Genomic DNA, 23,347 nt, shown 5'->3' with positions numbered 1-23,347 from the left:
TCTAGAAAGAGAAGCAGGCTCAGGTTTCCAGGTATCTGGCCAGATTTTCTGTTGTAAGTTCATTTCCACCTGTCCTAAGGTGCAATCCCATGTGTCTTGACTGTAAACAGATGTAAATGAAGAATCACTTTGGCCTGGTGAGAATTAGAACAGCCTCTTTTTGCCTGCTAGACAGTCTGTGTGTAAACGTGTGCGTGTGCGCACACCCACCCTCTCCCTGGGTAAATCCCTGTGATCCCTGCTGTGGATAGTGTATCTGCTCCAGACGTGCCTGTGACCCTTAATAATGCTCCCTAAAACATACCTTAGCAGATGCACCCATTGCCCATGCGAACATGTATTTATGCCTGGGAGCACACAGTCCTCTCCCCTGTACCCCCATATTTTATTCTGTTTGAAGGCAAGCTTCCCCACTCTGCTCGTGGTGTGCTGCTCAGCTCTCCCTTGTACCAGCCTTTGCCCTTTTATACATTCATAGTTTCTCACAAACCGCACACTTCAGATGAGTGAACAGTGGTAGTGGTGGCCATGCTGCAGGATCTCTGCTGTACGAAGGTTGCAGTTTGTTCAGGCTCAGCCCACTGCTGGTGCCCTGGCCTTCAGGGAGTTGTGAGGTGGGGAAGAGCTCTTGCAGGGGTTTCATTACACTTTTTTCTGGGGATGTGTGGAGTAAGAAGGATTTTCATAGCTGCTGAAAAGCTGCAGTTCTTCCGTGAGTCCTTTGTGGAAAGTCTTGAGGTGATGGGAGCGGAATATTCTGAAAACCAGTTGGCTGTAGTTGGATGTTAGCATGTGTTTACTTTATTGAAATAGGCTTTGCTAGAGGGATTTCTAAAAATTGTGAAATTCAAGGACTGAAAATCTGCAAATTCCAAAATTTGAGGTGACTAGAGTGGTGTTAGTGAGATCTCTCTCTACATTATGACCATCTCTTTAGTGTTGTGCCTCAGTGTGATTGACAGTTATCTTGGTGTAAATCCAGTACAACTTTCTTTACTTTAGGATTACTGCTTAAAGAAACATGTTAGTGTGAATGAGATCAAATGAAGGCCTATGCCACCCTGGAAAGGGATGGAAAACTATGTTGCTTATTGTTTGTGATCATTAAATACCAGAAGCAGCTTTTTTCCTGGGAATTCTGGCCAAATTCTAACTTAGGTAATTATATTCTGCTTCCCTAATTCGTTCTGAAACATCAAATCAGTTTAGACTGCTTTTTTCCTTTTTAGCCTAAGCAATTAGATAATGTTCCTGTGCCCTGTTAACTAACTGTGTTCCACCTCAGAGGAAGCTGCATTTTTTTGCTGATAGAACTGGCCCCTCTCCCCCTACCTGTGTATTTGTAAAGCCCTGTTGGTATGACAAATGCTATTGAAATGTGAGATAAAGTAACTTCTCACAGCCGGGGTGCCTGACATCTCTACTCTGCTATAGGCAAGTTTCAGAAGGTGCCGAATTCTTACTTGTTCCGCAACATGTGCCAGCTGCCTTGGATGATTTTGATAAGAGTAACATGCTCTACAGGAGTGCAGATGGGGAAGGGGTGTTGTTTGTATTTCAGCAGTGCAAATGCCACTTGGAATAACAGGCTGCAAAAGAGACAAGAGTTAGAGACTGTGGAAGTGGAGTGCAGCAGGCATGACATGGGGAATTATGAACTGCAATATGGGGAGGTGGAGGTGTTTGAGACAGGTCTTCCTAATGGCTCCACACTGCATGTATGCATCTAATTTTCTCTGCTGCACTTCTCAGCAGAGCAGCTGGTGATGCTAATCTCTTGCCCTTATCAGTCTTGTGTAGCAAAGAGTAGCAGGGTATCTTCTGGTGAAGCATGCCTCATCTAACTCCTCCCTTATAAAACTGAGGAAGAAGAGGGGGCATTTGGCTTGGTCCTTTACATTGGGCAGAGAGAAGAAAAGGGGATGGAGACTGCCCCACAGACTCTGTATTCCTTTTGAGTTTCAAAGGAGTCAGTACAGAGGCGGGTAGTTTCTCAGGACCGAAAAATGAGCACTGTATGGAGCCTCTTACGTTAAGAAAGGTAGTTGTTTAGCTTCTTACCCCTCAGCCCCGTGGACTCTTCAAATGTATGACCTTTTCTGTGGTGGTGTCATTGGTTTCACACCATTATTCACACCTCTGTGCAGAGAGAGGACAAGTCTCTTCCCTACTGTGGTGGTGTATGAAGCCCAGCCAAGGCTCTTGATAATCGTGCCCATTATTGTAATATTTGGTGTGAGTTCAGATCCCCTTAGGACTTCAGGTTATTAAAAAACAAACAAACAAAAAACCCACAAGCATACCACAAGACAGATGCTGTTGGGTGCTGTTTTTATACCATTTTGTAAGCTCTCTGCCCGCGGGGACAACTTGGGCTGGGAAAGCTCCCTGATGTGAAGACCAAAGTAGCTGTGGAAGGGCCTCTTCCAGCCACTTAGAGCATCATCAGCCCCGTTGTCGCGGAGCAGGCTGTGGGGAAGACTTGCCACTGACCTGGCAGGTACTGCAGGACTCTGTAATGTGTGTGGTTACTTGAACTGCTTCTGTAGCTCCTCTGAGTGTTGCTGTTGGTCCATTTACCCTTGGAAAGTGTGTGCATATCTGTACATACATATGCAGGGTAAAACCAGTATCATTTTTATCTTTTTGGTGTGGGCCAGAAAGAATTGGCACCATGAGAAGCAATGCGAGCAAATGCAGTAAATCAGAACAAAGCCTGATCAACAGTTACGAAAAAATGTGCATGATTTGGACATTCTGTTGGTTCTGGAGTCTGCTGGGGAGCTGCTGTTGCAGCCTGTTTGTGTGCAAAGGCAGGATAGCCCATGCCTCTACTACTGTGACAAAAGGGCACATGAGGTGGGAACTTGGCCACATGGAGCATCTAGAGGGCTGTTTTGTTCAATGTACAGGGGGCATTGAGGGGGTACTCAATCTTTCAGCATCTGCTGTGCTGGGCAGAAAGCTGGTACGCAAACAGCTAAAGCAATTGCTAACAGTCTTCCTTCTCTGTTGAGAAATGTTCTCCAAGAGACTTTCCAAAGGCCTCTGCATCTCTATTGCACATAGAAGTGGCTGTCTGAAGTGCAACCACTTCTGCAGCCATATTTTCTGGTGTTGCATTGGGAAGCTGGCCTGGCTTGGACTGGTGTTGCAGAGTGTACATTACTGTTTGGGGGCCTGTCGTTGCAGATGCCGATCACACTTTGTGTCTTCCAACTCAGTTCTTTGATTGTGCTTTCACTCTTTATCCCTCACCTTACCTGAAAAGATGAGCACTGCCCATTCAGCTCTCATCTCTTGACTCAGTCTATCCCTAAGTGAAGCACTAGCCATCCTGTTATGATGGCTACCATGTTCTTCAGCTTGCTTTGCATACGCTGTGGCCCTGAACGGTTCCTAGAAAGCCATGGGCTCGGTGGCTGTCGGCCTGGATGATATTTGAACTCCAGACCTTGAGATGACAGACTCCCTATCTTAGTCCTTGGAGGCAGTGTGTGATCTGGGGCTGGGATGGAAAGAAAATGTCTCATTTCTAATTTTTTAAACCAGTTGGTGTTTGCTGTTAGCTTTATAGCTTAATAGTTGCTTGATGGCAACAGCTAAGTGATCCAGCTTAGGCTGAAAGCCCGTTGTGCTAGGCACTGGATGAACATAGAAAAAGAACATGCCTGAAGAGTTTATGGAAAGAGAAAAGGCACAAGAGAAGAGGCTTTGGAGATTTGGGAGCACAAGCAAGTATGAGGTGATCTGGTGTGCTGTGAGAGACAGTGGTCTCCATCAGTCTCATACTGATCGGTACTGTAAAGCTGGTATTGCTCATTTTACAGAGCCCCCAGATGAGTGGCTGTTGCTGTGTAGGGCTGCTAAGCTGCCTGTGCTCTGGGGGACTTGCATCCTGTGCTACCAAATGAGTGAGATTTCTTTCCTCCACCAGGCTAGTGACTGGAGACCAGGGACTTGGGTGTATGGGAGTGGGGCCCAGTGCATGGGTTTCCAGCTTTTCTTCAGTGCTGTGCTCCCTGGTGCGGGGTCCTTGAGCATGCTTGTGCCCAGTTCTTCCCTGTCCATTCAGTTGCATAGGCAATGGTTACTGTTTAATTGGGATGGGGGGGTTAGGCTGCCACTGCCTTGTTTGATGTTTTTAGTTGCAGTGTGAGTCTGTCTGGGGAACAGTTCTAGTTACCCAGTATCAACTTTAAGGTTAATGCACATTTATTGCCAAGAGCAAGAAAATATTTGGCACTATCTTGCAGACTGATGGTATCAGGCTTAATTAATGGAGAGCAGGCTGTCCCCCACATCTACCTCCTCATCCTTCCTACCAGCATCATCTTAGATTTGTTTTTAATTATTTTTATTAAGTGTTGCGCAGAACAGTAAAGCCCACATCAGATTACTGAGGATATTAATCCTTTGCACTTGTCCAGAACATTTCATCCAATGATGGAGGATTGTTTTACGAATATTAATTATGAAGCTTCATAACCGCCCTGTGAGGAAGGTAATAACCACAATAATACTTAGCACTTATGCAGTGCTTTGCATCTTCAAAATACTGTATAAACAATAAGCTTTAAAATACCCTGTGCAACAAGGTAGTGTGATTATTCAAGTGACACATGGGGAGACAAAGGTATACCAAGAGGAGAATATGCTTGCCTAAGGTCACAAATCAAGTCAATTACTGACTAGCACTCACTGAAATTTATTCTCAGTTTCTGAATTTGTCTCCCAAGATGTCTTTTTTCCTTTTTGTTATAGTTGAGCAATGAAATACGAGAGATGTAGATGAATACCATGAACTGAAGAACAGAAGGTCCATCTGACTGAGCTTAAAATACAAAATCCAATGTCTCTTTGGAGTCAGGGTAGTTGGGCAGAATAACTTTGTGGTTTGCAAATGGCTGTTCGGATCTCCTTGTTACCAGTGACTGGTGGCTTGGAACATTTCTGCTGCTGCAAGTGGATTCCTTATACATTTAATGAGTAGTTTTCCTGCTATTTCACTTGGCTCCCTGCCCCTGCTGTTGGCAGGGAACAACAGGAAAAGCATGGCTGATAGCAGAACTTTTTGTTCACCCTGTGTTTCAGGACATAATCAAATCAGGACAGAAGCTCGAAGGCTTGGTCACTGTAATACATGATTCAGTGGCTCCTTTCTGGGTGCTCAGCAACACACATGCTCGTTGGACTGTGGAAGAGGGGCAGCCCCTGGCCCACCCAGTGCTGGAACAAGGCAGGACTTCTTTCTTCCCACCTGATTCACAGGCTTGTCCAGGCCAGTTCACACCCCTCCAGATGAGGAGTAGCAAATGCATTTTCCCAGATTTGGCTGGTTCTTGGTTGTTCCAGCAATGCAATTTATAACAGAAGTAAGTCTTTGTCACACTGGGCTTTGGAATACCCCAAGATAAGCATGCTGTCCATCTCAGTACATCAAGCTGATGCTGCCTTAGTGATTGCTATGTCTTTTGGGACCAATGCCAGGAAATAATTTCATGATCCTTCTCAGCCCGTAAACTGGTGGGTTCCCAGGGACCCTCCCGGGCATACCTTTCCACTGTGCGTGCAGATCACCAGGGCTGAAGCAGCAAGATGAAATCAATATTAATGAGAGGAAGAATACAGTGTGGTTTCTCACCGTAAGAGAGAGGCTGGTCTGGGTGGTGTAGTAGGTCCCCTTCAGTAACTACAGCCTGCATTCCTGTGCGTAGGGAAAGCTGCTGTGATGAATCTGTTCTTATGGGTTACTGGTTACGGGAAAATCAGAGTATGCTGAAACTCAGTGCAAAACTAACTTTTAGAAGGTAAACTAATTCCTTGTATTCTCTGAATCATGCTGAAATATCTGTCTGATGGGCAGCCTATTGCCCAAGAGACTTGCTCTCTAGGGGATGGCAGTTTGATTTTGCACACTACAGAGGTTCAAGTAAGCATGTGTTTTGGTAGGCTGTGCCTCTTTTCCAATGATTTTTTTTCAGTGATAAGTCTACTGTCTAATTTTGTGTTAATTTCTGTCTGAGGTTGTTCTGCAGCAGGCTGGGTTGGCTTAGGACTTAAAACAGGCTGGTTTAGGATTTTGCTTTTCTTGGGAATTTGCTTTCCTTCTGTCTTACTTCAGAGACCAAGGGACTGTCTTGTTCTCCATGGGATGGGCTGCTCTGTATCATTCCACTAGCAACCAAAGGCTCAAGAGTGTTTTAAATAAAACCACGTTTCTTACTAAAATCAAGAGAACATCAAATGAACCTGAAGATAAGTGATTTTAAAATATGCTGAGGTCTTAGCCTGCCCCTGGCCTTGCCAAAGTAGGCTAAAGCCTTTTCACTTGCACAAGAGAGAGTCTGAGAACAAAAGTCTTTAAAGAGCTTGCCTCTTCAGACATGCTTCCTCTTAAAGGCCAGTGCCTGTCAGCATTTTGGTCTCTCAGGGCTTCATTTCCTTAGTGTCAAAGATCACCTTACTTTCTTTGCAAACCTGTCAGCTAGGCCCTGACTACTTTAATGTGGCCACATTAATCCAGAATTCCCTGTTGTGCAAGCATCTCGACAATAACGTTTGCACAAGTGCATGATCTCAGGCAGAGAATTAATCTCTGTCCCTGTTCCCTGGGCAGTCAGCCAGTTGAGAAATTGTTTTAAACACTGTCTCATATGCATTAGTACTTCCCCAATTTCCTCTACAAGTCTCTGATGTTTCAGATGATCTTTCGACTCTGCACAGATGCTGAGTAACAAAGTCATAACCTTGCTTTGTGGAACTTTTGCTCCGAAGTTCACTGCTATCTGTCTTTCACCAGGGAGCAGCCATGCCGTCGATCTGCCTCACTTCTCCTTGTCTGTCTTTCAGTTCTGAAGTAATTAGATTTTTCTGCAAAACTCTTTACTAGTCCATTTTCCTTCTTTCCTCTTTCCTCCTCCCTAAATAGCTAAATTGTTTGCGTTGATGCAACTGTTTGTCAGAATAAACTCCAGCAGCCTCTCCATGATGTAGCAATGACAGAACTACTTCCATTTTGCAGGGGCTGGGGAGTGCTCCTGAGACCAACAGCTGCCTCTTTGGTTGAGGAGGGCTCTTTGTAACAAGGAGTGGCTCACAGCCCTTCTCCCCATTTTCAGGACCAGTCTTGTAGTTAGTTAATCACATATACCCAAACAGTGGCCCTAGTTGTACTGAGAATAGCTGCAGTGGAAGGGTGGCTTCAGAAGGCCAAAACAGATAAGTAGGTGATGAAGAGACTGAAAACAGACCTGTGTTTCATTGTTTCTGAAAACTTCTGGAGATGCTACTTGTCTACTGGGAATTTACTCACCCCATCTCCTCCTAAGGCTACTGAGCAACAAGTGGCAGGAGACTGGGCTGAAGAGTGTCTGTCTAGGAGAAGCAGTGTGGCCAGATGTGGTGCACAGCTGGAGAGGAGTGGATGGAAAATCTATTAAAAGGAAGCAGTGCAAACTGTTACAGTGTCAAGGATATTTCACTGCGCAAGCAGCGTGTGGCAGATGTGGTGAGACGGAGAATGCTCCCTGTGCGCAGAGAGCTGTACGGGGCGCGGAGGGCTCCGTCCACGCTGTGTCATAGCGGCTGGCAAGGAGTGCCAGCGTCTGAGCGGGTTGTGAAAGACCCTACTCTAGTGTTTGTGTGCAGGAAGGCAGAGGGGAGTAAAATAGGAGTTCCCGCATCAGGATTTTTTCCCCCTGCCACATACTTAAAATCCGTCATGAAAATATAATGGCCTGACTCTGACACGTGCACCACTGCCCTCTCCTGTGTGTGTGGGGGGATGCTGGATGTGAACAAGGATGACTGATAAAGACATCTGTCACTTCTGGCTGGGGCACAGGGACCAGTGCTCTGCCTCCATCCATAATCCTGAAGTCCTTGGGTGCCCACTGCATGTACGGACACCCATTGCAGGGATTTCCTGCCTGGCAGCTTTTAAGCAATGACTTGCTGCTTTGTGGAGGTGGAAGTGGCAGCTCTGCTGTTAAGGATGAGCTTAACTTTGCATGTAAACCAGGGGGATGAGCTTAACTTTGCATGTAAACCAGGGATTCGATCTATTTGTTATGTGTAAAAAATGCAGCTTCCCTCTACAGAGCACAGTGCTTATTCTTTGCTCAAAGAATGAATTTGCAGAGAATTTACAAGTCAATCCATTAATTGGCTTGAATTAAGATTATTTTTTTAAAAGTGTCCTCAGTAAGGAATTTAGCATCTTTTTTCTTTGCCTGGAATTAATTAATAGCAAAGGCTCTTCAAACATGGCATGTAGTTAAAATTCATTGAAATCCTATGTCTAGGCTAAATTTGAAGAAAATAGATTGTAATTAAACAAAGTTATTAACAGTTACTATATCTAATTATTGTGACTACATGGTTCTACTTAGGGTCAGGCAGGAGATCATTATCCCAAACTCAAACACATCCAGGAGTTACAGTGAGAACTAATTAAGATGGGAGATAAGCACAGTTAAAACACCCCAAATAATGCCAACTCTCTGCAGTTGTGATGCCATACAGCAGCAACATTACAGCTAAGATATATTACCTCCTGTGGCTCCAGATTAGATAATATTGGGATGTTTAAGGATATTAAACATATTCCCTGTCCTTCTCAACCTTTGGCATAATAACCAGGAGAGGAGCGAGTATGTGTTCCCTTACCCTGCTATGTCTGGAGTTCTTTTTTTTGGTGTAGGCTTAACTGCGTTTCCTGGGTTAGTTATTCTTGCCCCAGGGAATAAATGCAAGCTTACTCTGTCATTTGTGACTCTTAAATTAGTTAAATGTACTTGTCCCTTTTAACTCTATTTACACATGGTTGCATGTCTTGCAATGAGATAGGGATGCAGAGGCATTCTGCTATCTGCGTTGTGTTATCCTGAGTGCCAGCTGCCAACAGTGGTATTTCTTGAAGGTAAAGATTTTTCCTCTGCCCCTCCTTTCCTTCCCCTCTGTCTTTATTAGCAGAAGAGCAGAAGGGAGAGAAAACAATTGACAAAGGTAAATACACTCTCTGAATCAAAGCCCCTGGAAATGCTTCTGTTGGTTAGTTATCTTCCTAGCAGGAGTGGGAGTTTTGTACAAAATTTCCCTTGGACTCTTCTTTCCCCTGCCTAGAAAAATGCCAAAGAACTTGGACAAGAGCATTTTAAATGGCATCTATCTAGCACTCCTTTGTTGCCTATTTTGCTACAGCTAATTAAAAGAGAAAAGCCTTTTAATATTTAAGCACCATTAACTCAGCTGAATTATTTAATGTCAATTTGCATTATGTGCATAAAAGGATCAATAAACAAAGAGAATAAAACAATGGAGACGGCTGGGGTTAGGGAGATGTCAGCTCCTCTTATCGGAACCAGAGGGAATCGCTCGCTTGGCTGCACGGTTGCGGTTATTAATTATTGGTACTTGAGAGGGAAAGAACTGGGGACTTTTTAGGACTCTTCACACCAAAGGCATTGCAGGGAGCTAAAGGATGCTGTCAAGATGAAATGCTATTTGGCTTGATTTCCGGGGGTGTTGCACAGCCTTGGTTGCCTCAGCTTTGCTGAAGATTTGCAGGCATTTCCTTGCTGTGCTCTCTCTTCCTTTGGGGTGGAGTTGAGCTGTCATATTTGCTTTTTCCTCTCTAGGCCATTTTGTTTGTTGCCATTAGTCTTTGGGCTCAAGTTGCCTGTGCTGGAGAAAAACAAGATGGGAGAAAATCCAGTGGAAATCAGTTTTCCTTTAATAACTTCTTGTGCAGGTCAGAAGAGTTTTCCTTCCTCCACTCCCTATGAGTGTGAATTTAGTGCTATATTAGGCAGCCTTGGAGGCTAAAGGATGGCCTTTGCATTTTAAAGCACTAGACTAGAATTAGGAAGTAAGGGATCGATCCCTGGCTGTGCTTCAGCCTTCCACTCTGACTATGGATATGTTGTTTTGTTTCTTTAACTTTCCCAGCTGGCAGTGTGCAGTAGCAGCTTTTCCACACGTAATAGCGCTGCTTGAGGATAAAGGCATCAGTGTTTTGTGAGGGGCTGTTTAGGAAACAATATGAGCACAAAGGTGCCATATCACGAGCAACACTCCCATCTGTAATCCTGCTCTTGCAGGGAGCAGATAAGCACCGGTCAGAGGGATGCCAAGTCCCCACTGTCCCCTCGGTCCTTGGCATCCCTGCCAGGGTTGCCAGTGAGTGGTGGTGCTGGGATGTGTGCTGTGGTTGCCTGTCCCCCATGAAGCAGCTTGAACCTGAGACCTGACCTCCTATAGCCACTCTACTCTCATCTGCGAGGAGGCAACTTTGCTTGCTGGTGACCTGGGGTGCCTTTGGGCCTGGGTACCACTGTGCTTAGAGCTTTGAGTAGAGAGAGAATTGCACTTTCCCTGCTGCCTACCACTTTTCAGCAGCAAAATTAGATTTTAGATACTTGAATTAAAGGTAACATTTGTGCTTCCAGTTCTTTCTAAGCAAGAACAAAATGGAGATTTTCAGCATTCAGTATTTTAGTATCTTTCCTGCTGTTCTTCGCACCCTCTCATTCCCACAGCAGTCTCTTTCCCCCCCCCCCCCCCCCCCCCGGCTTTTCACGATTGAAATAGCCTTTCACTTTCTGCAGAGGTTAGGTATCGTGGCAGGTAAACACGGCCATTTGTTGAATCTTTCCTCTCTTGCGTGGAGGAAATGTTTGCTCTGCCATCAGGGTGTGATTGCCTACACCTCCCTAAACTGCCTTTGAACTGTCTAGATTGGGCTCTGGAAGCAGCAGAGCTGTGACAGGTGAGAATTTAGCATAGGTTAAGTGCCTGACTATTTACCCAATTTCTCGGATGAGCTTTGTGGTCTGCACTGAGCTCTGCCTCTGCAGAAGCTCTTTGGACAAAGGTGGAGCTGGTTCGGCTGCGCAAACAGTGAAGCCTGCAGAAGAGCTGGGGCACTAGCTGGTCAAAGTCCAAAATGCTCTGCTTCCCTTACGCCCCTGCCAGGTGCCCACCCTCTGGGCCAGCAAAACTGAACATGCAGTGCTCCCTTTGGTCCTCCATATAGAAAAAGTCCTCTCCTTGGGCAGCTCTTCCACGCCTCCTAATGTTTGCCAGACCCCAGTTTCCACCTAAGCACGAAGAGTCCAGACCTCAAGGTTTAGCTTACCGACCAGCATCAGCTGGTTTTTCCTGGAACTATTCCTATTCCTTCCCAGTCTGAGTTAGTCTGCCCTGGTTTGTCCTTTGTTCTCCTCCCCGTCTGTGTTTTTTTTTTTTTTTTTTTTTTTTTTTTTTTTTTTTTTTTAATACACTTGATGGTTGAGTCTCTCTGCCTTCCTGTGATTCCAGAAATGGTTTTAGCACGTGGGCAAGATGTGAGTGAAGTCCTCATGTGGTCCTTAGCAAAGTCTGGAGCATTCTCTGTGCATCCTGCCACGGGGAATGGGGAACCGCATTCGAAACCACTCTGTCTGCCTTTCCCTCTTATAATGATCCAGGAGCTGCAGCTGTTGCCTGATGCTTTTTCCCCTTTTGATATGAAAAGGAGCCTGAAGTTGTCCATTGACTGGAGTTCAGACACCTTTGCTGCTAATGTAGTCAACAGATGATTAGCAAATTGATGTTCTTTTCTTCCTTTTGAAGGGATGAAGAGTCTGTGTTGCGCTCTCCTTTCATCTCCTGTGTTAAATGGTCCAGCGATAAAACAACAGCTGAGTTTCAAAGTGTGCAGTCTGTGCGCTCAGGCCTCTGTTGAAAAGTCGCTGCTGTACCCAAGTGGCTTAAAATAGAAAAAGGGAAAGGAAACGGAACAAGCAGTGCCTACAGTGACTTTGGGAATGAGCTGATCTTGAATTCAGGGAAGAGAGGAGAGAGGCAAAACCCTTGGGACCGCTTGAGCAGAGCACATTTGCTTACAAAGGCTATTAGGTCCTGGAGATGTTGTCTGTTGAACTCTGCTACCTGCAACAGCGAGTGCATCATGCAGCACATCTGTGGGGTGGAGGGTAGTTTTCCTGGCCGAGTCTGGATGTGCAGTTTCAGTCAGCCCTCCATGCTGGGAGGGAGGAGTGAGAATGGCGAAGAAGAAAGCGTGAGATGCCTGAAGAGCAGGTGACTTGTGCCTTGGTCCGGATCAGCACTTACAGGTTGGCCCCGGTGCCCAGATGGCTACTTGGGGCGGCCTGGAGCCCAGAGGCAGTAACAGCCCAGGCCTGGTGTGGTGTGTGCAGGAGGACAGTGGCTGGGGTACCTCTCTGTGAAGGAGTTCTCATCATTGCCATGGTAGAGATGGGATCTCAGACCCCCAAAATGAATTGGGTAGACTGTGCACTGAATACAGATTTTCCAGTCTGCTCCAGAAGATAGTTTCTCTCTCCTTTTCTGCATTTTAATGATATTAGTAACCTCTAAGTTTAGGGAGTCTCATAAACTTTCCAGATTATGGTGGTAATAACATTGTACGATACATTGCTCTGGGAATAAAGTTATTTTTATCCTTTCCAATTTCCTTCTGTTTTAATGTGTAAATATACCATGTGACAACATAGTTGGAAATCTCAGTGTAGACGCAAGGGTGTTGCAGGTCAGCCCTTTCCAGAGGACAGGCCTAATGCTGCATGTTCAGAGGCTGTTTTGTTTCCCTTGGAAAGCAGTTGGCTCTGGATATTTGGTTGGCCCAGTTGCTCCAGAGCAGAGCAATTTGTGTTGGGAGCCTTCCCTAAGCTGATCTCCCACCTGAAGTGAAACGGAGGTGATGATGCATCTGTCCCTGAAAATGTTGTGGGGGAAAAAGGTGGGGAACAGCCTGGCCTGGTCCCCCTTCCCCCCAGAGGTCATCAGAAGTCTTTTTTGGGGGGTGTCTGTGGGTTTGCTGGCCCGAAGGGTCAGGCTGAGAGGGATCCTGCTTCAGCAAAACTTAGCAGGACAGGTTGTATCTGTGGAAGGCTCATTCTCAGTGGAGCACTGCTGAGAACAGCCAGGGTTACTGCTTCCGTTTCAGCCTCCTGGCCTCATGCTCCAACCTTTCTCGTCCTTCCTAAGGGATTTCTGTGAAACTCTGTTTACTCTGACAGGCATGATCCTGCTGTTCTGTTGTGCTGGCAACACGCAAACTATCTGCATGCTGAAGTCCTCCAGGAGACTTGGGATGATGTCAAACAATGTATTCTTTCTGTTCAAGCATGTTGCAAGTGCAATCAATCCTCATGGTCTCTCTTCCTATCCATAATATGGGATGAGGTGACTTTCCCAGTCTTTCTGTATGCTGTGGCAGGCTGAGATTGGAGCCAAGACCTCCTGGAGTCTTGTCTTGTGATTTAATGTGATCCCTTAAGAGCCAGGTTGGTCCTTTGCTCAGCCCGTCCCACTCTGTTCATGTCAAGTTGTAACCAAAGGCAGAGTTTCCTCAGGCTCCTATTCCATCTACCTGAGCACTTTTTTTTCCCAAGACAACTGCAGGTGTTCTGAGCTCCCTTGTGAGAGACCTGGGTTCAAACGAGGTTTAAGGCACAGATGAAATGAGTCTTGTTCTTGCTGGGGACCCAGTGCTGTGCTTGCAAGAGAGATGCTGCAGCTTGATGAGTAGTGGGGATTCATTTACTGTTATGTCTGCTTCCTATGAATACAGCTGAGGGTCCTACTGAAGGTAACAAAAGCAAGTTATGAAGACATCTGTGAATGATACTAGATATATATATATATAGCCTTGCCTCTAAGTTTCAAGGCAGCCCAGTAGACCCAGGGAGAATTTGGGAGGGGAGGGCATAGTGACATAAGACATAATTATGATAGAGGCCTTGTTCTTAGCGTTGTAGTTTTGCTATAGACTACTGCCATAAAACATACCACAAAACAAGGGTTAGTTTGAAATATATTTCTATGAAACCCAGAAAGGCAACAATGATGATGAAGCATTTTGGCACTGGAATGGTAGCAGAAAACCTTCAACTCTTGTAATACTGAACTTCATGTTTTTGCTGTGGAATTTCCATATATAGAAATGCCTTTAGGCAGGTGTCAGGAAAGGGTTAAACAAGGTAGGAGAAAATATGGGTGTGGGCTGCTCAAAGGGGAAAAAAAGTATGCAGGTTGAAAGACTTAAGGCTAAGGAGATTGTATAGCAGGCAGGGTACAGCAGAGGAACTTAGGGAAATATTTAACTGGGAGCGACAGCAGCAGGTAAAAATTTTGATTCTCCATGGGGTAGCTGGAAATCAGCTTTTGCAGCAAAGTCCTGTTTGCAAAGGGAGAATAGAGGCATCAGCCAGCAAACACAGCCCAGAGAAGTTGAAGAGAGTTAATGGGAGTTTTGCTGCAGCAGGGCCAAAGACCCCACTGAAATGCAGACAGCACAGGTCAAGAGGAGGATATGGTACAAGAAGGGAAGGGATGGAGTCTCTCTTTTAATCGTAGAGCAGAGATTTTTCGGCATCATGAACTGGGCCACAGCACTGCAAGGGATGCTCTGCGCAGTGTGTGTGGGGTGGAGGTGCAATGGCAGGTCCGCAGAGAACAGGTCTGAGGGCTGAGACAGCACAATGAGGGATTATCATTTGGATTAAGGGATGCTGGCAAAGGTTATACGGGCATATGACTTGCTCCTCTGCCCTGTTTGTTTGATGAGCTTTCATGTTGGTTTCTCTTCGTAAGTCACTGTTTCACTACAATTAAAATGTATAAACATATTGTATATTGTACATGCACACTCCTACATATAAGTATGCACGTACATACGTATGCACATCTATAGGTTTCTGCTTGCTGCTTTCTTCTTGTGTGTTCAAGAAGAATCTGCTGCCCTCCAGGCAAGAGAAGGTCTCGCATCTGCTCAGCTGTCTTGGTGAAGCTTTGACTGTCAGTTTCAGTATTTCATGGTGATCGAGTGATGGCAGGCATGTTCCTAGGATCCCTGCAGGTAGTGAAGGCAGGAGTGGCTGAGGATTTCCCCTGTGTCTGTGCCATTGTACTGTTCCAATAAACATGCTGCTTCTGTTGGTCAACAGTTTGGATGGTAATAAGACAACAGTGATTTTGCCAATTAAGTGCCACCAAGCTGGAGGGACAGAAGGGGTGTGAAAAGAGGGAGAGAGTAGCCTGCTGCATACCCAGTGCTCTTGCCCCAGTGCTGGGCGGCTGTCACAGGCGTGGGAGCCCTGGTAGTGAGAGCAGCTTGCTGCCCTTCAGCCCTGCGGCCGCTCTCTGCATTGCTGCTGCTCAGTTGGCGCATCGGAGCGACACCAGTTTACACGGGCTGACCTCAAGGGCAGATCTCCTCTGCTACTTGAGCTGAACTCGCCCTGAGTCTGTGCTGCTGGTGGGTTAGACCGGTGTAAATCTGAGCACTTATATTTCCCAGGTGACTGTGTCTAGAGCGTTTTTGTCATCTCTGTAACTTAAAAAAAAAAAAAAAAACCAAAAACACCCACAGTCCTTGAAGCTCAGCTAACCTTGAAGAAAAAGTGGGTGCTTGGTTCAGCTTTAACAGATTATGCAAAACTTCTGCTTGATTCGGAAGGTTTACTAAGGCTCTTTGCTTTAAACTCTGATCATCTCTTCTGTGGCTTGTTGATTTGCATTGTATTTCAGTAATGGGAACTAGAGCTGTGACACTAGAGTCACCTGGAAGCATTGTAGCAAGATGGGGAAGTATATCCCAGAGGACTCTCACTGAGGTACCAATTCTTAGATGCATTTGTGGGTTTCTCTATTCCTTGAAGTGCAACCAGAGTTTTCCCCTTGAACAAGCACAGGTGTCCCAGTGGGCTGCACCGTCACCTTCAATACATCATAGCTCTGGTGATCACATGAATGCTTTTGCAATAAGGAGCCAAGGGCTGTTCAAAGCCTCCAGAGCTGCGGCTTTTTTTTCTCTCCTTATAAAATCCTGTTCTCCGAGAGATTGTCTTTCCCTGTTGTCAGTCATGGCTACAGTGGGACAAAGCTGTTGTTTTGGGACAAGAAGCTTTTCAGCTTTGCTCTGGGAACTTTCTTTCCATATATTTTCCCGCTGCACTGATCTCTGCTCATTTTTCTGGCTAGACCGGCAGTAACTGGCCTCTACCTAGAGTCCTACCAGGAGCAAAGAGCCCCAGAGAATATGGTTCTCCTGCTCCTTCAGAGGTTGTTACCTCTGTATCAGGATTGAGATATGTTGCTTTGTAATTTGGGGAAGACTTGTATTTCCTGCCAAGTGTGCTATGCCTGTTCTAGGGAAGCATGCTAAGAGCCATACAAAGCTTCAAGGGCCTTTCTGACACTGCTCAGTAGTTATCCTGGCCGCCCGCAATATAAATCACAGTCATCAGATTCACTTAGACAGGCACAGAGCAGCTGTGATATCACCAAGTTTCTGCTTTAACCACTTGCTAATACTCTGTCCCTGGAAGAGATGAGAGCAGGGGAGACTTCGGTTCCCAGCCCATACGGGATGATCTCACAGTAAAGCTCCATATTCTGCTCTTCAGTCCCTAGAGCTGCTAATCCCGATGGGTCTAAAGGTTTTAAAACGATAGTTGATACCAAACCCTCAGCAGATAGGGAGAATCGATCAAATTTCCATCCCATGTTACCTTTGTCTGTCTCACATGTGGTGTTGCTGGTTGTTCCCCATCTCTGGCTCAGGAGGCTGCTCTTCCACCCTGCTGTGAGAGCAGCCACCTCGGTCAGTAGGTAACAGGGGCTGCAGTGCTGCTTGTTTCCCTCTTTACCTCTTCTTCCTTTTCCACAGCTCCTGCTCAGGCCCAAATCATCCATGCTGGGCAGGCGTGCGTGGTGAAGGAGGACAATATCAGTGAACGTGTTTACACCATTCGGGAGGGGGACATGTTGGTCCTGCAGTGTCTGGTCACAGGACATCCCCGGCCACAGGTAAGCTTTCAGTCTTGCCTGTCACCCTCACTCCAAATGGCCTGTCTCTGCTCTCAGCACATAAAGGAGAATCGTGGGCGGTGGGCTTGCCCAGCGTGTTGGAGTTGGCTCCCTCTTTTTCATTCTTTATTGGCTCCTTACCAGGTTCTGCAGCACAGAAGCTGGATTTCTTGCCCTTTAGTGGCTGCAGCATAAGAAGAGACTAGAAGTCCTTCACAATACAGTGGGTAGGGACTCCCTATAGGACATGCACTAACAATTTAAACTATGAAGTAACAAGCTTTGCTTTTGTGGAATATGGTCTCAGGAACCTACCTAGAGTTTTTTGTGGTCTTCAGTATGTGGAGTCCTAAAAAGGCTAGAGGCCAAGGCTGAACCACCTGTACAAATCACTCTGAAACATTTATATCACTCTCTACAAAACAGGCACAACCTGAACAGGGATAGAGCAGGCTTTCCCCACAGGCTGGCCATTGGAGTTGGTCCTTCATGATCCATCTGTCTCTTGGTTTCTCTGGGTGTGAAGGCAGTGGGAACCTGCTTGGGAGAATTTGGAAAGTTGTTTGCAGTGCACTTGACTGAGCTGTGGAGTGATAGCCTCAGGCCTGTGCAGTCACCTCCCCACCCTTCAGATACTTAAGCAGCCTGGTTCAATGCTAGTGTGGATATGTCTATAGAGATGCTGGACCAAAACATGTGTCTGCCTGCTCTGGGACAGAGTGTGGTAGGACCAGTGGCTGTCACATACTGTAAGGTTGGATGTGCCAGAATACACCTAAGGGAGCCAGCCACAATGCACATGCCTTTTTGGCCCCCTTCCCCAACCCTGCTAGTCAAAGACATTTGTAGTGAGAAGCCGTACATCTGCGTATGCCAGTCATCCCCTCCATGGACTTGCTTGTGAGGAGCTACTTGGCTGAGAAGAGGTGACAAAGGAGAGGGAGAGGGACTCAGCCAGCAGAACTGGAAATGGATTATCCATCAAAGCATATCCTAGAAACAATAAAAAGGAAATGATCTGAGCAGGGCTAGCCAGGACGATCAGCCTAGGCCTGTGACAATGATGGGCAGAGGATTGCTGTCTACAGCAGGAACAAGAAAGACAGCAGGGCTGGTCCTTCCTGAGGATGTTGAGAGTGTGGGAAACTGCAGGCAGGTCGTGGGGATTCGACCCTGAAGCAGCAGAAGAGATTGCTGGAGCACAGCCTGATGAAGACAGCATGCCAATGAATGACACTGTGGTTTGTCATTGCCCAGACGCTCGTGGGGACACCAGAGTGTGGAACCACATGTGACCGTGGAAGCTGGAGCCAGCTCAGATAAAAACATAACATGTGTCCTATCTCTGCTTCCTCATGGATAGATTTCTCCCCTAACTAAACTTTTCTCCTAACCTCTTTTTAATCTTTTCCTTTCTATCAGCCAGTCATTAAAGCTTGAAAATGTGGCCAAAATACTTAAACGAGATTGAAATAGAAAAGATTAAAAGGCTGACTGAAGTGTCCTTGTGAACAGGAGAATCTGAGAGATTTGGGGCCTTCATACAGTTTTGTAGTAAGCCTACAAAGGCTAAATCCATGGTCATTAGCTGAGAAAATCTGCTCAGCCTGGTGCTCTGGGAATGAGATGTAGATACCCCTCTTTCTTCTAGAGCATCAGCACCAATCAGGTGCTGGCAGTGGACTTTAGGTGAAGGCTAGGGTGGAGTCAGGGTATCTGCTTCTTCTCATCTGTGGCCAGCATTGAGTGAAAGTCTATCTCCTTTCTGTTGGCTGATGTTGCTGGATCTCAGTCCCAGAAGCTCAACAGCACTGACATGGGAGACAGCCAGTGATCAGCCCTGACAAAGGAAGTAGTTGATATAGCAGACCAGTGGGCTGAGAAAAGCCATTTCCCTCTCTTTCATTGTCTGGGCTGCAGAAAATGACAGAGAAGCCTGCACCACTACTGCTTAGGCTATATCTCCTTACAAACATGAAAATAACGATTCAACATTTAAGCACGCTGTCCTCTTGCCACTATCCACCATGAAATACTATATGACTCTGTCGGCCCTACAAGCCAGGATCTGAAGACTAAAACATGTGACATAAGGACAAAAAATGCGAAATAGTTTGAAGGGATTTTTTCTTTTCTTTTCATGTATCTTTAAGAAAAAAAAGTAAAAGCTTGTACAGTGCAAAAGGATGACTTAGAAAAATAATACACGAAGGGGTTCCTTGGGGAAAGAAGCAAGAGCAGTAGCAACTGCAGTTGCACCTCTTACGTGGTGAGGCAAATAGCTGAAGTAGCCTTGTTATCCAGAGAGGCAAAAGGGCACTGAGTGAAGTGTGGTAAAAGCTCTGTAGCTGTGAGCTGGTGCCTGTTGTAGATTCATGGCTTATCAACCATGTGGGCTACCAAAGCTTAATGCTGAAACTCCTGTGCTGTGCAGGTGGTGGTATTAAACTAAGTTGCTGGTTTACAGGACCAGAGCAGGAGTGGTAAATATGCAGTGTGTGTCTGGTTGAATTAGGGGATTACAGTGAACACTAGGACGTGGGGGTTGGTGATGGGTGAGAACTGACAGCTGGTGTATCAAGACATATGGAGATCAGCAGCTGAGCTTGGGTAAGGTCTGGCAGTAATGGGCTTTAGGGTCCCTTTGTGTGAATTCTGGCGAGGAAGGGAAAAGGAGAAAAGGGAGTGCTGCTATCCCCTGGGATCTCCAGTTTGTGTTGCTGATAGCTTGCGTTTCTCTCATTCTCTTCCTGCAGGTGAGGTGGACCAAAACCGCCGGCAGTGCCTCGGACAAATTCCAAGAGACGTCAGTGCTTAACGAGACCCTTCGGATTGAGAAGATCCAAAGGCTGCAGGGGGGCCGCTATTACTGTAAAGCAGAAAATGGGGTTGGGGTCCCTGCCATCAAGTCCATTCGAGTAGATGTGCAGTGTAAGTGGTTTAGTGGCAACCCAGACCTACCCACAGTTCTACTGCGTGTCTCTGCCTCGCTGCGGGGCTGGCGGGGAGCTGCATTGCCCTAGCGCCATGTGTACCCAATTCAGGAGCAAAGGGACCAGTGTGATGTCTCCAAGGTCCATCTCCCCAAGAGGGTTAGGTCTGCCTAAAGAATAAGATGGCTTTGCCTGTCCGTGTAAACCACGCTTACCTATATACCATTATCCCTGTCACTGCTAGGGGGGTCCCTAGCACTTGTCTGGGGTGTAGTGTTGTAGATGGCTTCTGCTTTCTTTCTCTCCATTTTGAAACTGGCTTGCTCTGCTCTTTGAAATCAGCAGCACCTCGAATGCCTGGAGCACTCCTGAAAACAATGTCCTACTCCCAGTAATGCCACCTCTGCAGGATGGTGGAAATGGAGTAAAAGATTCTGGGATGCCCCTGAGGAAGCAGAGTTGCGAATAAATAAACATGAAAGAAGCTCTGAGGACCTCTTTGTTTTAGTAGTGACCCAATGTTTCTCTGCCTGGTTGTGCTGCCTCTCTCTTGTGCCCTGGAGATGCCCTTAGTGGCTCTTCATCTTGCCATGGTTCCCATGTTTTGAAGGTTTCTCATGTTGTATTAATGTTTATTCTTGGGCTGCTGTGGCCAAAAGAGGAAAATTAAGCTTGTCCCTTCATATAGGAGGAATGAAAGATCTAATGTCTAGGCCACTTTTGAGGACACAGGGGGAAGATTACCAATCTGCTCATTTTCTGTGGCTTTCAGCTACTGCAGTTTCCTACAACCGTGGTAGCACCAAATACACCTGCTCACTGTGTTGCAAGGGCCTTGCTATCAGGAGGTTGATGATAAAAAGATGTGAAGTATTATAAAGAAGCTGGAACTCTCCTTTCACCTCTATCCCATTCCCCAAAATCCTTCTAGCAAGCCCATCTTCTGTGCTGAGGTGCTCTGTGGTTATCTCGCAGCAGAGCAACCTCCAGGTTTCATAGCCCAGGTACCTGTCTGGAGTCTGGGCAGAGTTTTGCTGGCAGCAGCTGCTGCCTGACTAGGTTCCTCTTGGGCCCACTGTCAAGCCCTGAGATGTGAGTGCATTCAGGCAAACTGCTGTCTTCAGTTTAGATTTTGTGACCCTCCCAAAGTACCGCATAGACTTGAACATTCTCAGGCTTTGGTAGACTCATGATCCACAGTTGCATTATATGGGTTGGAGAGGCTCCTGTTTTAAGCCAGCTTTGTCTGCTGCCCTCTGTGTTGATTTTAGCATCTCTTTTCCTTCCTTGCCCTACCCTCTTGCCCTACTGTGTGTTGGAGGCAGTGTAGTATGAGCACAGTCCTACAGTCCAGGAACACAGATTGCTTCAGCTGCAGCTCATGACACATTGGATAGGATGAACGTTTCTTCATGGACATCAAGTAGGTCTGTTCTGAGGAGTCCTGACACCCACCTAGATTTGCTTGGCTTTTCCACCCATTCCTCCTCTTGCCTCCATTGCAAAGGGAACTTGCTTTTCTTAGTCCTCAGTATGACACTTTGCTAGGGTCTGTGTCTCTAGGAACAAGACTGTGGCCTCAATCTCTTTATGTGTTGTGGGTAATCCCTTTACTTCCGGGGTGCGGACTGGAGCTAGAGCGATGTAGCATCCCATGGTCCCTTCTGCAGCTCCAACATGTAGAACTATGGGGTGGCCAAGGGCTTTCTCATACTAACATCTACTCTGCAGATGGACTTGGTAATGCACCTCTGTTCTGCTCGCTTGGTTTTTAGGGAGGAGAGTCTATTTTCTGCTAGTATTTGCTGTAGGTACAAGGGAACACATAGGAAAAGCCACAGTTTTTGTTGAACGCTCACGCAGGCAATCTTCAGCCGAATGAACCAGAATTTGAAAACAAATCCCTTCTTCCCCTGCACCCCGATTCGTAGTTAGAGGTAAGTAATCAGTCTCATGTGAACCTTGGTGTCCTTGCAACCAGTGCTAGTGCTCACTCATACTTTCAGTATTAGGCGGCAAGATTGTGTGGAGAGCACCGTTTGGTGCAAAGAGGATATCAAACTGGAAGCACTAAGCTGTGTAGCAAGTTACTCCCTTGCCCCTAGTGTGCATCAAGTGAGGCTTTTAAGCACTGGTTAGACACTGGCAGAGAGACAGCTGCTGTTTGGAATATTTCCATGTGGGAAGGAGGAAAGTAAAGAGAAAGAAAGAATGGATGTTTACAAGTTTATATTGTGCATGAAACATCCCATGTGATCATCTCCATGAGCAGCCTTGGGCCAAATTTATCATTTGTGCAGCTCACTGACATCAGTGGTGTTCCTTCTACATCAAGGACGTGTATATCATCATAGGTCTTATTTTAGCTTTTCTCAGGAGGGTTAGCTTAGGGCTGGCTGGTATTAAAAAAGACTGAAAGATTTGATGGAGGAAAGGTTTAGCAACCAAAAGGAAGGTATTGTTTCCCTTGTGGGGAGTAGCTGGAAGTGAGGAGACCTGGATGGGAGGCATTGTCTTTGAGGGGCTGGGGAAATGCTTTGCTCTGCATCCTGCTGAGAAAGGGAGACTCAGAGAGGTGGTAGCTGCAGTTACTCATGTAAGGATGAGCAAATAAAGGGCCAGTAAGTATAAGGAAGTGGAGAAGAGGAGAAGCTGTGCCCAAGGTCCTGGTCCAAGAGAATTTGATTTAAAATTCAGTCACTTTATGGCTGAGTCGAGACAGCACTGTATGGAGAGGGGCCTTCTTTCTCCACCCACAAATGTTTTTCTTCTGTCTTGTGTTTTTTTCCTGCTTTGTCAATGTTCAGCTAACAGCTCTATTCATATCGCTGAGCTGCTGTGTGGTCAAGCCAACAAATCTCAGGTCCCATTACAAGTGCTGTCTTCCAAGCATACAACTCGTTAAAATATGCAAATCTACCAGTCCACACTTGTGATTCAGCAGGGAACATGCGTTATTTGGATGACACGTTAACAGAAACTCATCCTTACCTCCTGCTTCCCCCTTTCTTCCTGGGAACCAGATTCCAAGCTTGCAAATCTCTCTCTCTCAAAAAAAAAATACCTCTAATTTTCAGTATCTTGAAAATTAAGTGGCACAAGACAGTGGGACATGATGGGCACATGTCCTCTCTGGCAACATGTGCAGAGGACTGTGCTGGCAACACAAGGACAGGCTGGATACGTGTGCTTCATGTTTTCTTTGCAGTTGAAGATGGGGTTGCAAGGCTGCTGAATATGCAGAATTGCTCCACTGAGCTCAACAGGCACCTTACAAGATATGCTTTAGGGCATGGGGACAAACTGCAGTTTTAAGGGGCCATTTGGCCCAGTCTTGTCAAATGAGATCTTTATGTTTAACCCCAGTCAATCTTAGCGTGATTCTGGGAGGAGAAAGACTCATGTCCTCTGAGGTTTCCCTCATAATTCCTTGACTTTCAAACACTTGTGCCTGGTGCAAAGAGAAGGCCCCCCTTTTTGCAGAAAGGCAGTCCTTGAGGAGCAGTGTGCCCTGGGCTCTGGCTGCTGGGTGTATGTAGGAAGCATGCTTTCTGCAGGGCTATTGCTTGTGTGCT

At 46.3% G+C, this 23,347-nt stretch overlaps 1 protein-coding gene across 2 annotated transcripts in view; it reads left to right on the top strand.

Annotated features, from left to right (window-relative positions):
- The window catches only part of MDGA1 (MAM domain containing glycosylphosphatidylinositol anchor 1), a 155,098-nt gene that overhangs the window by 29,792 nt on the left and 101,959 nt on the right, over positions 1 to 23,347 (top strand). For both annotated transcript variants that reach the window (XM_026122974.2, XM_064509527.1), the window contains exons 2-3: positions 16,700 to 16,839; positions 19,596 to 19,770. In XM_026122974.2, the coding sequence (XP_025978759.1) occupies positions 16,700 to 16,839; positions 19,596 to 19,770 (315 nt within the window). The remainder of the gene's footprint in view (positions 1 to 16,699; positions 16,840 to 19,595; positions 19,771 to 23,347) is intronic.

This window comes from Dromaius novaehollandiae, chromosome 3 (assembly GCF_036370855.1).
Source record: "Dromaius novaehollandiae isolate bDroNov1 chromosome 3, bDroNov1.hap1, whole genome shotgun sequence".
Taxonomy (NCBI): Eukaryota; Metazoa; Chordata; class Aves; order Casuariiformes; family Dromaiidae; genus Dromaius; species Dromaius novaehollandiae.
This window is presented reverse-complemented; position numbering and strand designations above follow the sequence as displayed.